The sequence below is a fragment of the Anser brachyrhynchus genome, assembly GCF_964034855.1.
Source record: "Anser brachyrhynchus genome assembly, chromosome: 3".
NCBI classification, from domain to species: domain Eukaryota; kingdom Metazoa; phylum Chordata; class Aves; order Anseriformes; family Anatidae; genus Anser; species Anser brachyrhynchus.
In genome coordinates, this window is record NC_137696.1 from 120,663,339 (window position 1) to 120,676,003 (window position 12,665).

Genomic DNA, 12,665 nt, shown 5'->3' on the forward strand with positions numbered 1-12,665 from the left:
CCCAAAGAGTATCTCAGTCTTCAACCACCACATAAGAAGCGTGTAGGTCCTTGGAAAAGCAAACAGAGCTTACAAAATCAGTATTAGTGACACTCCAGTTTCCTCATTAAACTTCAGAGTTAAAGGTTTCTTGCAATGAACAGAACCTCACGCCTCTCTGTGCTACTGTTCCTTTTTTTTGCAGACTCAAGAAATAGCTAGAAAGGATATGAACTTGCTACGAAACCAGGCACAAAGCTTGCAAACAAGTCCTGTCCTCTCCTCCTGCAGAGAGCTGGGTGAACTTAACATCAGCTTCATTAGCTGCATCTCCCCCTACCCCTGACACTAGGCTGGAGGAGAAATAGCCTCCTTCCCCAGCCTCCTCCCTATCCATATATCTTTTGCTGCTTGGAAACTATTCTTGCCTCAGGCCATGCAAATCACAAGATTATCTGTAACTGCATTCCTCAGGCCTGACCAGGAAGAGGTGGGGATAGTGCTGCCCCCATGCTGGAAAAGCGCCACAAACCCAAATCCCTCCTCCTGGTTTGGAAACCTATTCCAGCTTGTCCTCGTCCAAGCTCTGCTCACAGCCCCACTGCACCAGAACGTCCCCGCTAATGGCAGTTGTTAGGTTTCAGAGTTAACAGCCTGGCAAGAAACATGGCTCTTCACAGTTTGCAGATTCAGGAAAAGAAGCAACAGTTGAGATCGGGTTTAGGAGGTGTCCTTTACCACCTGTAGACCTGGAAACTTGCTTTTTATATTCAGTTGAAAACTTAAGCACTGCAGAAATTGATGGGACCACTACTGAAGGGCCACTACTGCGTCCTACCGCATCCTGACTTTACCCAACCCTGCCTGGTCACGAAAATGAGCTGCATGGCTAAGAGGAGATAGTGGAAGAAAAAGAAGCAGAGAAGAACATTAACAAAAAAAGCCATTTTATTGAAAATGAAATTCAAACTTCAAATTAATATTACAATCATGAGAAAATGCCAAACAATTCAATTTACAGTTGCAACATACAATACAAATAGTCCCTTTGAAGTTGAAGTAAACTGATCCACAATCATCGTCTGTGGCATAAAGCAGAATGTGTTTGTACAATATGTGCATGAAAAGCAAATCTCCGGTGACAGCATTTGAAAAAATAAAAAAATTAAAGCTTGTATTTACACAAAATGCTACAAATATTTTGTTCCAGCAGAAATTCAAGACTGGTAAAGCATATTTAACAACAAAAAAAATGGAATGTCACTCATTACCTAAAACAAAAGTTACTGTAAAAGTATGGTTTTGGCTGATATACTTAAAAGTACTGCATTAAAAAAAAAAAAAAAAAGGCAAAGAGTTATCTGTAAACATGGAAGTAAACAAACATCTAAAAAGTTCTCAGAAAATGTTAAAATGAAATGCATTATATTTAAAAACAAGAAGAAATTCAGGGGTTCAGAGAATTGGGCTTCTTTGATCTTGTACTCATGGCTGGTCCAGGTTTTAATTATTGCTTTTGTTCATGGCTTGTTGTCTGCGTTCAATGGCAGGCTCCCCCGGCCATGGCGGAGCTTTGCTTTGCTAAGTGTGAAAGTGCAAAAGTTCCCCCGCTCGAGATGGCACCTGTCGAAACTGGTAAACCCTTGCTCAGGGGGCTGCTGGCAAGAAGGTCAACGCTACGAAAGACACAGCAGCTGGTCTTTGAGGAGAAACGACAAATGCCACGCTAAGGACGCTGTCGGTAGAATAAATTGTTTTATCCTTGGTCCTGACCCACTGACACCAATGAGGTTAGCCTCGGGAGGATGGGGAGGAGGATTTAATCCCCCGTTCAGCAAAAAGGGACATCGTGCCTGTTCTGCTGGAAGTTAAGTCTTTGGTAGGATAAGAGAGCTGGAGAGTAACAAAGGCAATTTTTCATCTTTACATCTACGACCAGTGCCAAAGATTGCCACTCAGAAGGGAAGGGCTGTCGTACCTTTCAGAGAAAGCTCCTTTCTGTCAATGCTAAGCACCTCGCAAAATGTCAAATAATCTCACAAGGTTAACTACACAATGCGTGTTTTTGGTTGTTGTTTTTTTTTTTAATTATTATTATTATTATTTGGTTTGAAATCCTGAATCAAAAGCATTTCCAAGTGGACTTGGAAGCGTTTTCAAAAAGCTTTGATGTGCATTTCTGTGTCAGCCTGCACAACTCCCTCAGTCGCCAGTCTGATGGACGGGGAGAGGTTTTCCAAAGGCACCGCGAGGTTTCAGGAGCAGAGGATCTCCTGAAAGTCAACAGGCTGGTGCTCCTCCATCCATAAGTGCTTAGAAAATCCTTTCCTTTCTATCTGTCTGCTCAAGCAGGCAGAGTCAGATGTCTGCCTGCACGGTGTGATGGAAGCCCAGAGCAGGGATCAGGCATGTGCTCCTCAACCAGGTGGAGAAGACGTTTTGAACGTTTTGTCCCCAACAGCCCAGGTCAAAAACCGTGGGGACACAAGCAGAGTTCTGTCGGTGCTGAGCAAAACAAAAATCTGGTCTGTGCTGGATTTATCCAGAAACAAAAACCAAGTGCTTGAATTTTACAACAAAGTCTTAAAAAAAAAAAAAATCTGGGTTGCTGCCTGCAGCCACTCTAACAACATTTCAACACAAAAGCACCCTAAAAATTACTTAATATGCATACAGTAAACCTTAAAAAGCCCTTCTCAGCAATAACAAATAATGTACAAATATAGTACCTTTTATTAAATAGGAAACAGCTTGCACTGGCAGTACATCTTTTTCTCTTGCTTACTAAACAAAAAACAAAACTGAAATGTGTAACCAGACACTGGCTTTTTAAGTGCTGCTGAGACTAACAAACGTATTTTACAGTTACAAATAAATGGACAGTGGTATGCTTCAAGCTACCACAAACCAACAATAAATAGAATCAATTACAGCTTCCATCTTTGAAGGAAAACTATTAGAAAAAAAAAAAAAAAGTGTCTTACTTATACTTTAAGCATACTTGGTATACAACCTTTAGAAGGCAAAGACTTTTTTTAAGAGCACGTAGTCACACAAATTGGAGGAATGTACCATGCTAAGGATGACTCGTTTTAGTTTAACAGCTTTGCTATCAACTAACGGTGATGGTGGCTGTGGTGTCCAACGAGCTCGTGGCTCTGTACGGCCATGCCCACCGTGGATTTATTGCGATACTTTGGAGGTAACCCAAGTACAGCCGAGGAGCATCGTCGTGACTGGCAGCCCCTGAGGAGGATGCTTAGAATCAGAATCATTTCGGTTGGAGAAGACCTTCAAGATCATCAAGCCCAACCATCAACCTGACCGTTGGTTATGGCTGTGTGAAGGCAGGGGAAGGAGGGGGTGCCGGGGGCCAGCCGGTCGCAGCCCTTTTGAAGGGTTAAGACCACGCTCGGGCAACCCCATCCGCACTTGCTTAATGTTCCACCAAGGGTGGGCAAAATGCGGGCCCCTCCAATGGGCACTTGGGCAGCAGACAGGTTGCCTAAGGGGTTCGGGTGCAATTTGCTCTCCCTGTGTGGGTGCACCATGCCTGGGAGCCCCGGGGTGGCTTTAAGGTGACTTTTATCTTCAGCGTTGGGTTTGAGGAGGCGAGTATTGCTGAGCTTGTGCTTCTTTCTCTAATATGGCAAAGTAAACACAACAGCTTTAGGAGTCTAGCATTTAATGCTAATGATGGGTGATTCCCTAACAGGCTGGGAAGTTTCTGTTTCAACTTTGAACCTTTTTATTCCATAGAATGGGTTGAAATTTCAGGGGGAGAAAAAAAGTTATACTAGTTCTCCCTTACTCCCATTTCTGAGAAACTTAACAAGTGATTAGCTTTAAAGTACAGCTTTTGAAATGATTTTGATTTTTCTTTGGGGAAAAAAATCTGACAGTTCAAATCGTGTTGTCAGAACATTTTAAATATGAATACTTTTAAATTTTGAAGTTCTGAGAAAAATTCTGGGAGAGAAAGAAATCAGGGGAAGGATAGAAAACATTTCATCCTTCCTACCATTTTTCCAGTGTCTCCACAAGTACTGATTAAAAGGCAAGACTGTGTTGAAGGCAACCAGACAGCTAATAAAATATTTTAAACACAATATTTCCTTCATAAGTTATATAAAAAGATCCTACATCCAAAGTCATTTGATGTGGATGCGTTTGGGTTGGGTTTTTCATTTTTAAGTCACATTGTAAACTGGTTCACACTGGAACTGCTTTTCAGAGTTGGGTCAAGTTTTGAGGTTTACACCATTGCAGAAATGTGATGAAGAAAAAAAAAAACAAACACTTTTAGAGACCGAAGTCGATACATCATTACATTAAGAAACGTTTAAAGGGTCCAAATGTCATTAAATAATTATAAATATTCTTTTAAAGTTATATGATGATTCATGTTAGCAAACAACCTCAAATTTTACACACTTATAATTTAAAAAAAATATAAAAAAGAACATAGCCAAACACAAATACTATGTATACCATTTTGGCTCTAGTAATATATATTGCCATTTTTTCATATTTTGCATAAGTAATAACATTTTCTTTTTGTTTTTAAAGGTTTTGGATTTTATTTTTGGTTTTTGGCTAATCAAAGGCAAAACGAATGGACACAAAAGCAAAAAGGAAACCCCAGGGTTGTCTAGCCTAACTTGAAAACTTGTTCTCGTTAAGTACCCCCCAAAAAAACAAAACAGACCAAAAAAGCAATGAACACAGAGAAGTTCCAACTGTTATCTGCAGCAAGGCTTGGACAGAGTTTTGGGACAGCTACTTTCATCTGAATGTATCATGGCAAAATGGAAGCAACTTGATCTTTGCTTTCCTTTTTATGTGCACCAATACAAGCCGGTTGAATTGCACTACGTGTGTGAGCAGGGTCCCGTACGTTGTATGATTGCAACTGTATCTGGAGTTCATGGTTAGTTGTTAAAAAATAAAAGGGAATGCAGCCTTTGCCTTGCATCACCATGTTTCTCCTGATAGCTGGGGAGTCCGTTCTCTCCTCATTGGCAAAAGAACTCGCTATTAAAACACTTGAGACAAAAAAAAAAAAAAAAAAAAAAAAAAGGTGGGGGGGATTTTTTTGTGTGTAAAAAGTACATTTTAAATATGAAACTAGGTAAAATGGTTCCAAGAAAAAGATAATATGTGCTTTGATCCACATAATCTGAAACATGGGTGGTGGTGTGTCGGTAACTCTCATGTTATTTATGGCCATTATCATCCCATCTACACAGTTGCACATATCGGTAAAATCTATTTTTTTTTTAGGAAAAACAAAAAACAAAAACAAAAACCAGGCACTTCGTAGTTAGTCGACCGTTTGTTTTTTGGCTCGCGGAGGTCGGGCCGGGCAGAAGAAATCTCAGTACGGCCTCCAAACGGACTCATCCATTCTGCCACTAGAATTCAAAACGGTTGGGGAGCTGCTGTGGCTGCCATCCGCCTCCACACCGTCACTCTGGTTGGGCAAGTTAGGGTTTAGCAGCGTGCTGCCGTTGGCCGTGGTGGTGCACGGAGGAAGCATCCTGGAGGGGGAGCGGTCCCCTCCCGGCACCATGGGGAACTGGTATGATCCTGACGAAGTGCCATAGTAGAGATATGGAGTGCTGCTGGTCTGGAAAGGTCCACTTTGGTTTTGGGAAGAGCCGGGGTAGGGTGGTGGTAGGTAGGTGTGGTAGTGAGTGGTTGCGGACATACCCAGTGACATGCCTGAGGTGACTGGCGGTGTATAGGTAAAGGTGGCTGGATAGTGCATTCGTGGGTTGGAGAAGCGGCTCTCAGTGAGGGATGAAATGCTTGTGAACTGCCTGGGATCTGAAAATGGGCCCAGCTCTGAAGCACCTAAAAAATTATAACAGAAGACGGGGGAAAACAATTCTGTAAATACCATTTTTTGTATCAAGTGATGATAGATTTTTTTTTCTTATTTTTTATTTTTTTTTTAAAGAAAACCCACTTCTTTTGGCCCCCAAAAGAACAGCAGATCACATCAAATAACACATTGCAAGGAACAGAGTCATACACCTCTCTTCTACAAGTGCTGGGCCAAATTCATCCCTGGTCTGATTCCCCTGATGCCAATGGAGGGAGCGGCATTGCCAACCCAAAGCGTTCCAAGGTCACAAGTCAGGCCCGGAAAAAAAAAAATATCCCAAAAATCGAGAGATTGAAAAAGGGCCAAAAATAGAAACATGGACTTGTATTTGATTTGCCTTCTGCTTTCTGAGCTTTGAGGGTGCGCTCGGGTCGCGTGGATCCCGCTGTTTGCTGTGGCCTCTCTGGAAACCGAGGTCTGGTTTTATGCGAAAAGCTGGGGTTCCCACCTCAGCACGCGCCTCCGGGAGCTGGGGTTTGGGGTAAAAAGGGCAATTATCGTGCAACTTGTAATAAACGTACGGCAGTTGGCAACACCGAGTGAGCTGCACCACTGACACCAGTGGAGTTACACCGGGGGTGACCGAGCCCCGCTTCTTGCCTTGAAGCGACTTATTTAGGTGAGGGCTGACAAATGGCATTTGCTGCGTCTGAAGGGTTTCAAACTGGGCCAGGCCACTGAGCTGATAGCAAAGATGCAAATTTTACTTTGCAGGGCAGTCTGTGGAAAATTACAAGCCCAGCACTCACTTTGCTATTGAAAGAAGCTGTTTTCCTATATAGCCTGCGCAGTCTGGTTGAAAAAAAAAAGACCACACAGTTTATGGCTACTGTAAACGTCTGGATGGTAACACTGTGAATTTGATTCTAACACAAAACAGGGATGGGTAAACTCATTTTGCCTAATTCGTAATCCCACATCAAACGGCCAAAGTTTAGGAGCAGAACTGGAAAGCAAACGTTAGCAGCTTGGTGATCTGCTTAGGAGACTGCGGGGTGGACAAGAGCAGAAAAAAAGGTTGGTGGAAGCTTGCGCCGCGAGCCAGAGAAGCGGGGAAACATAAAGGGTGTGGGAAAAGGGACAAAGAGAAATAGAAAAAGCCCAGTGGAAAAGTACAGTGCAGAACAGAGGCAACTGCTTCAGCCAGTATGCAGTAGGTACATATACGCGTATCTACAGAAGGATGGAAAGAGCGGGGTATAATGAAAGGAAAAACCCACGACGCCAAATCAGCTCCCCCTGCGCTTCCCAGCTGACACGTCTACAGCTTTACGAGCCTTCAGATCCACCTCTCGCCAAGCTGCCGAATCTGATTCGCTTTAAAGGAAAACGCAGGGTCTTGTAGGTGCCAAACTGATGTGCTAAGCACTGGAACACCCCCCACAGCCCAGTGCAGGATGCGGCACTGCTCCTCCTTGCAGACGGGTTTGGGATCTGAGCTGCAGACATCAGCGTGTGCAAGAGACTCAGCCCCTGCCACCTTGCGTGCTGGCTTTTTGTGACTTAAACCACAATTCTCCCTGGTTCTGCCAGCCCACTTAGCCTACGCCATCAATTCAAGGCCGTATCAGACAATATCTAAGCGGCAGCGGGGCGAAGCTCAGGCACAGCCGGGATTCAGACGGAGGAGCTGGGCCGCTGCCAGCCAGGAGCCCGACTCCCACAGCTTGAAACCTGGGGATTATAACGCGCCGTCTCACGAGATACCGCGAGCACGGAGCTTTACACGGGCAGTAAAAGCCCGTTTTTAACTCTTGATGACAATGTGATTACTATTAGCTTTATCTGGAACCGAATCAGTGACCTAGGGGTGAATGGGTCTGTCTCCATCATCAAGCCCTGAAACCACAGCAGCGTGGAATGTAATATAACTTGTACCTTTACAGCAAACACTCCGCTGCTTGATGCAACTTCTTTCGTTCCCAACTGCAAACAATAGCCAGAGGCGATACCACCCAGATTCAAAGCTGTAATTTTGGAACACTATCCTGTATATTGTGAACAGGTCTGATATGTATCTGGAAATATAAGGTTAGAACATAATTTCCCCAGCTGCTCAAAATACCGAGTTTCAATCTGCTACTGCTTACTCTCCCCCCCCCTTTTTTTCTTTTTAATTGTTATTGCAACTCTCCCAACATGAACAGAGTTGCTTTTAGTTTACCCCGATAGAAGCTAAACAAGACTTTTACAATCAAAGGTAGACCTGTTATGAGTGCAAGGGTGTAGAAGAGCATTGGCATTTTTGGTTTCTTTGCAGCTGATACTTTTTTTTTTTTTTAATAACAATACTATCCACACAATTTTACACATTAAAAGCCAATCCCTTTTTCAGGGCTAGATCCAAACATTATTCAGCTGGATGCTGCCCACAGATCATGCATGTCCTGTGTGACCAGGACCGTGCACACCACATTGAAGCATCTCTAATGTGGGGCTACAGACCTCCTTACATACTCAGTAAATTCACGCTTGTTTGTTTTTACTGTTTGCTGCTTGTGCAACGCGCAATCCTATTTTTTTACCCAAAGGCAAAATAACCATAGCCCTTTCTTATCTCCCTCATGGCTGTGTCTGCACCACTCCCGCACGCTCAGGTCTCCAACCCCTCTTTCGCCCAAATGTCTCCTATTTTCATAACACCCCGCAACAGGTTTTGTTCATCCCTCAGCCTTCTGAATCTCCATTGCGTAAAGATTTTTTTTTTGGAGATCAGAAGTTTTCTATGATTCATATTCTAAAACCTCTTTTCTAACTGAGGCTGGAAACTATTGAAAAAGTGATCTCTAAAAGTCAGCTTCTTGCCATCCTCATTGCTCGGCAATCTCACTGATGCTGTATCACCCTCTCTCTTCCCCCTCTTCTCTGGGCTCCCTTCTTCTCTTGTGTGAGGGTTGACTTTGGTACTAACTTGCAAACACCAGATGCCTATTCATGTATGCATGGTTAGCTCTTTGCTGGACTGGGAACACAAGCAGCTTTTCTGGGTACGGCACCCATCTTTGTATATCTGCTCGTACACAAGCAGCAGTGTTGATCAGCGATATAGTAACATGACAGCGCAAGTAAATAATTTATTTATTCCTCTCCCCAGCAGGATTAAAGATTTATGCTAATTTTTCCACCGCCAGAGCAAGAAAATAATTTGCATCTGTGCATTCCCACTCTCGTGATAGCGTATATTAAATGGGTGAAGCGCAGATCCTCCGCCCTACGCCGTGGCTGCAAAATTGCGAAACCACACTGGTGTAAAAAGAATCGCCTTTCTTCCATGCCGCCCGAAAGAGAAACACGACAACACGACAACAAGCACAGCGAGAGATCTCCTTTTCCCCTCAGAAGCTGATCAATTTGCAGCACTCGACAACACAAAACCAAAATGTCTTTCACATACAAAACCTTTACCTCTGAAGGAGCACAGGGTAAACCTTTTTAAAATCTAAATTCCTCTCTAAGGTAACCCGGTGCTCAGGTTTTTTGAGAGATACATGCTTAGAGCAGAAACGTGGTAACGTTAATGTGCCAATATATATGCTCCGATACTAGATTCAAGAATACTTCACCAGTGTGTTTCATATTTAGAATAAGAACAATTAAAATTCCATGTGGTTTCACTTATTTTGATGCAGAAGCCTCATTAAAAACCCTAGACTTGGGGATTTGCCAACAGCCGACTAAAATAGTTTTGCATTCGCCTTTAAAAGACAATTTTACCTGTGGCAGCTTTGCAGCTCTGCTGCTCAGAGCCGAGCGAGTGCCGTGGCCATTCCTCTCTTTCAGTTTACAGATGCCAGCTAATGCCAGTTAACGTTCATTTCTCAATTAATACGCTGTGCTTGTGGTTTGCAGAAAACAAGGCAACAAATTTCTGCCAGGTTTACAGCACTTTGGCCAATCACTTCCAATTATTAAAGATCATAATGTCCCGTGGACAGGTTAACTCCTTGTGGGCATAGCAAGCTGACGTCAGCTTTAAAGGGCTGTAGGATAACTCTGTAGCTAACAGATATTGCAATTTCTTTGTCATTTCTGCAATTTGCTTTGTCGTTTTATGCTATAAAGTCATTAGCAAAAAGACAAAGGGTCCCTTGGTTTATATGTCTGACAGGGAAATGTCTAGCACGTCAGGTCAATGCGTAGTCACAAGACGCAAGAAGACAGAGCGTTGTGGTATTTTGAAGTCACTGAGCAGACCGGCTCAAGGAAATTCAGTTGCATAAATATTTACCAGCAGCTAAATGATCCGCTTGTTTTTTGGGGAACTTCAGTGCTAAATCTTATGCAGTAGATATTAAATCTTATATTTTTTTTGTTCATTCGTTTGATTCAGGCTGGGATGTAGCTCTAATTATTCTACCACAGCTTTTTTTTTTTTTTTTTCCCCTAACATCTACGTCTATGAATTGTATGTGCAGCTTGGACTACTTACAGCTGATAAAATCGCCTGGTATGAAGCATGCCACACACTTCACATTATGAGACGATTTTCAGTCTCATACAGCTTTGCCAAACTTTAAATGTTCTGGCTGAAATTGTCCATGCTGGGCGTCTGTCTCGGGCTAAATTGTGATTTATGCATTTATTTGTTTTTAAAATTTCAGCTGAAACTCTTCTGCTGGGAAAAATATATTGTTTTACTAATCTTAAACTCTGAGAAGTCTCCCTTTGAAAAGCTGTACCAGTTCCATGCTTTGAAGTAAGGACTTGAACTTTGGAATAGGAGTGGCTTTTGTGTGAGAGATGTTGCGACGAAAATCCAGCTAAATATGAACAAATTATAAGCATTCTGCCTAAAATGGGCAGGAGACACTGTCTCCCTACAAAGACACTTGTCCAGAGACTGGAATGAAATTGAGGAGTCCTGAGTCTCATTTTCTGAAACGCTGGCAAGTATTGGTGACACACGGGGACATCCCTACCCCTCCTCACAACAGCCCTGACCAAGAATCTGTCCCTGACTGCCACCGGCTGCTCCATGAGCTGGAATGGCAGAAACCAGCATGAAAGGAGCTAAATGATGGTCCGCGTGGATGTTTGTGTGATACTGCATGGAAAATTTGGGAAGGTGGGGATATTTGGGGTTTGCTTTTTTTTTGAAATTTAGAAAACTATACACAGAGCCAGGGACCAACAAAAGATTATCATTAAGGTCAGCGTGCGAAGAGTGAGAAAGGTTGGAAATATCAGCATTAAAGTTACTTCTCCGTACGCATTTTGAGACAGCACTGAATCACAGGGGAGCGTGCTATTGCTTTTACACAATCCCTCCTGCAGGCAGCACACAAGCAGACCTCCGTGGACAAGTATCAGAGCTGTGTAATAAAGAAGCCGTCTATCTATCTCGCAGACCCACTGTTGAAAGAAATTAGAAGAGGGAACAAGACCAGGGAGACCTGACTATTTTTCTGAGCAAACTGGACTTTTTGCGTGTTTCTGCCTCACTGTTCCTGCGTGCCTCAGCCGAAATCTCTTTAAATCACATTTTTACAGGTGGTGACTGCCGCTCCTTTCCTTGGTTTCCGTGCCCAGCAAAGATGCTGGCTCCTGATTTGCACGTGTGCTAAACGTTCACAGCTGCAGCCGAAGCCAACAGGAGCTCAGGTTTGAACATCAGGTTAAATGCAGAAAAAATGTCATGCTGTAGGTGACAAAAAAGGGGGAGTGAATTACATTACACCTTAAGAGTCAGTCTTGGTACTCTTTTTTAAGCAAGTTCTTTAATTCTTGGGAATATTACACTGCAACGAACTGCATACAAATGCCATGGCAGAAATATTAGAGCAAAGCCCATCAAGAAATTAAGAATTCCTTCTTCAGAGAAAAATTTAATGCTCTGCAATAAGCAAAGCCTGGGGAAATGCAAAGAACAAGAAGAAAACAAAATATTGAAGAGCTGCTCATTAAGTTAGCACTGTCCATCCTGCGCGCTGAATGAGGCAGGAATCCCGTGGGAAAAGTATCATGTGATCCTGTAATTAAAATCTGTAATATAATGCATAAGCAGAATGAGGCTGATTTAAGGTTGCACGGGCAGCGTAAGCACTGACATTTCCCAATTTCTGAGCACTCAGTTTTGCAATCTCCAGAATTCTTTCTGATGTGTTTGCACGGGGTAGTGATTTTTCGGTAGCTGTTACTCCAAGTATCCTCCTCCATCGGGGGAAGAGTTTTACTTCGCTCTTCGTTTTGTTAAATTCTTGTCACCTGCCTCCGTGAATGTGCATTTAGTGAATCACACACAGCACGATCCTGCTCCCGGCTCCTTCCAGGTCAGTCTTTGGTTCTCCAAAGGCTCCGGACCAGCCTCTGGATGCAGCTGTGGGATGGAGCCTGGGACTGCGATTCCCAGGGAGCCCAAGACACTTCCTCGTGCATCCATTCCTTGCCACTGCTGTTAGTCCCTGAATCCTACAAATGCAAGCCCCATGCCCGAGCTCAGGGACACTCCTCCCACGCATGTGGCTACGTGCTGCAAGGGTCACGCAGCGCCACCGAAATAGCACTCAGAGCCCTGCCCACCCACTTTTGGTCAACTTTTGGGTCGACTGTGCTTTGTTTGAATGCTTGCAAGCTTTTAAGGTCGGAAATGGGGTGTTTTCAAATGTCCTTTCCCGCCCTTTAATTCAACAAAAATTTCAACACTCAGAAAAAAAATAGGGGGGGGAAGGGGAGGTCCTTCGTTTTTCGCATTTTTTTTCCCACCTCGCAGGTCTCCCTGCAAACAATAGCAGCAGGAAAGGTGTGAACTGGCCCCCCTCCTCTTTCCTTCACCTCAACAAGGTGTTAACTTCAAGGC

At 43.4% G+C, this 12,665-nt stretch overlaps 1 protein-coding gene and 1 long non-coding RNA gene across 2 annotated transcripts in view; one reads left to right on the forward strand and one right to left on the reverse strand.

Moving 5' to 3' along the window:
• Positions 1-1,332, forward strand: part of LOC308193144 — a 27,467-nt gene extending 26,135 nt beyond the window's left edge. The window contains exon 2 of the long non-coding RNA XR_013949415.1: positions 185-1,332. This is a non-coding gene — a long non-coding RNA (uncharacterized lncRNA). The remainder of the gene's footprint in view (positions 1-184) is intronic.
• RUNX2 (RUNX family transcription factor 2) overlaps positions 910-12,665 on the reverse strand; it is a 155,065-nt gene continuing 143,309 nt past the window's right edge. The window contains exon 8 of the mRNA XM_080587422.1: positions 910-5,835. Coding sequence (XP_080443548.1) covers positions 5,357-5,835 — 479 coding nt within the window. The 3' untranslated portion in view covers positions 910-5,356. The remainder of the gene's footprint in view (positions 5,836-12,665) is intronic.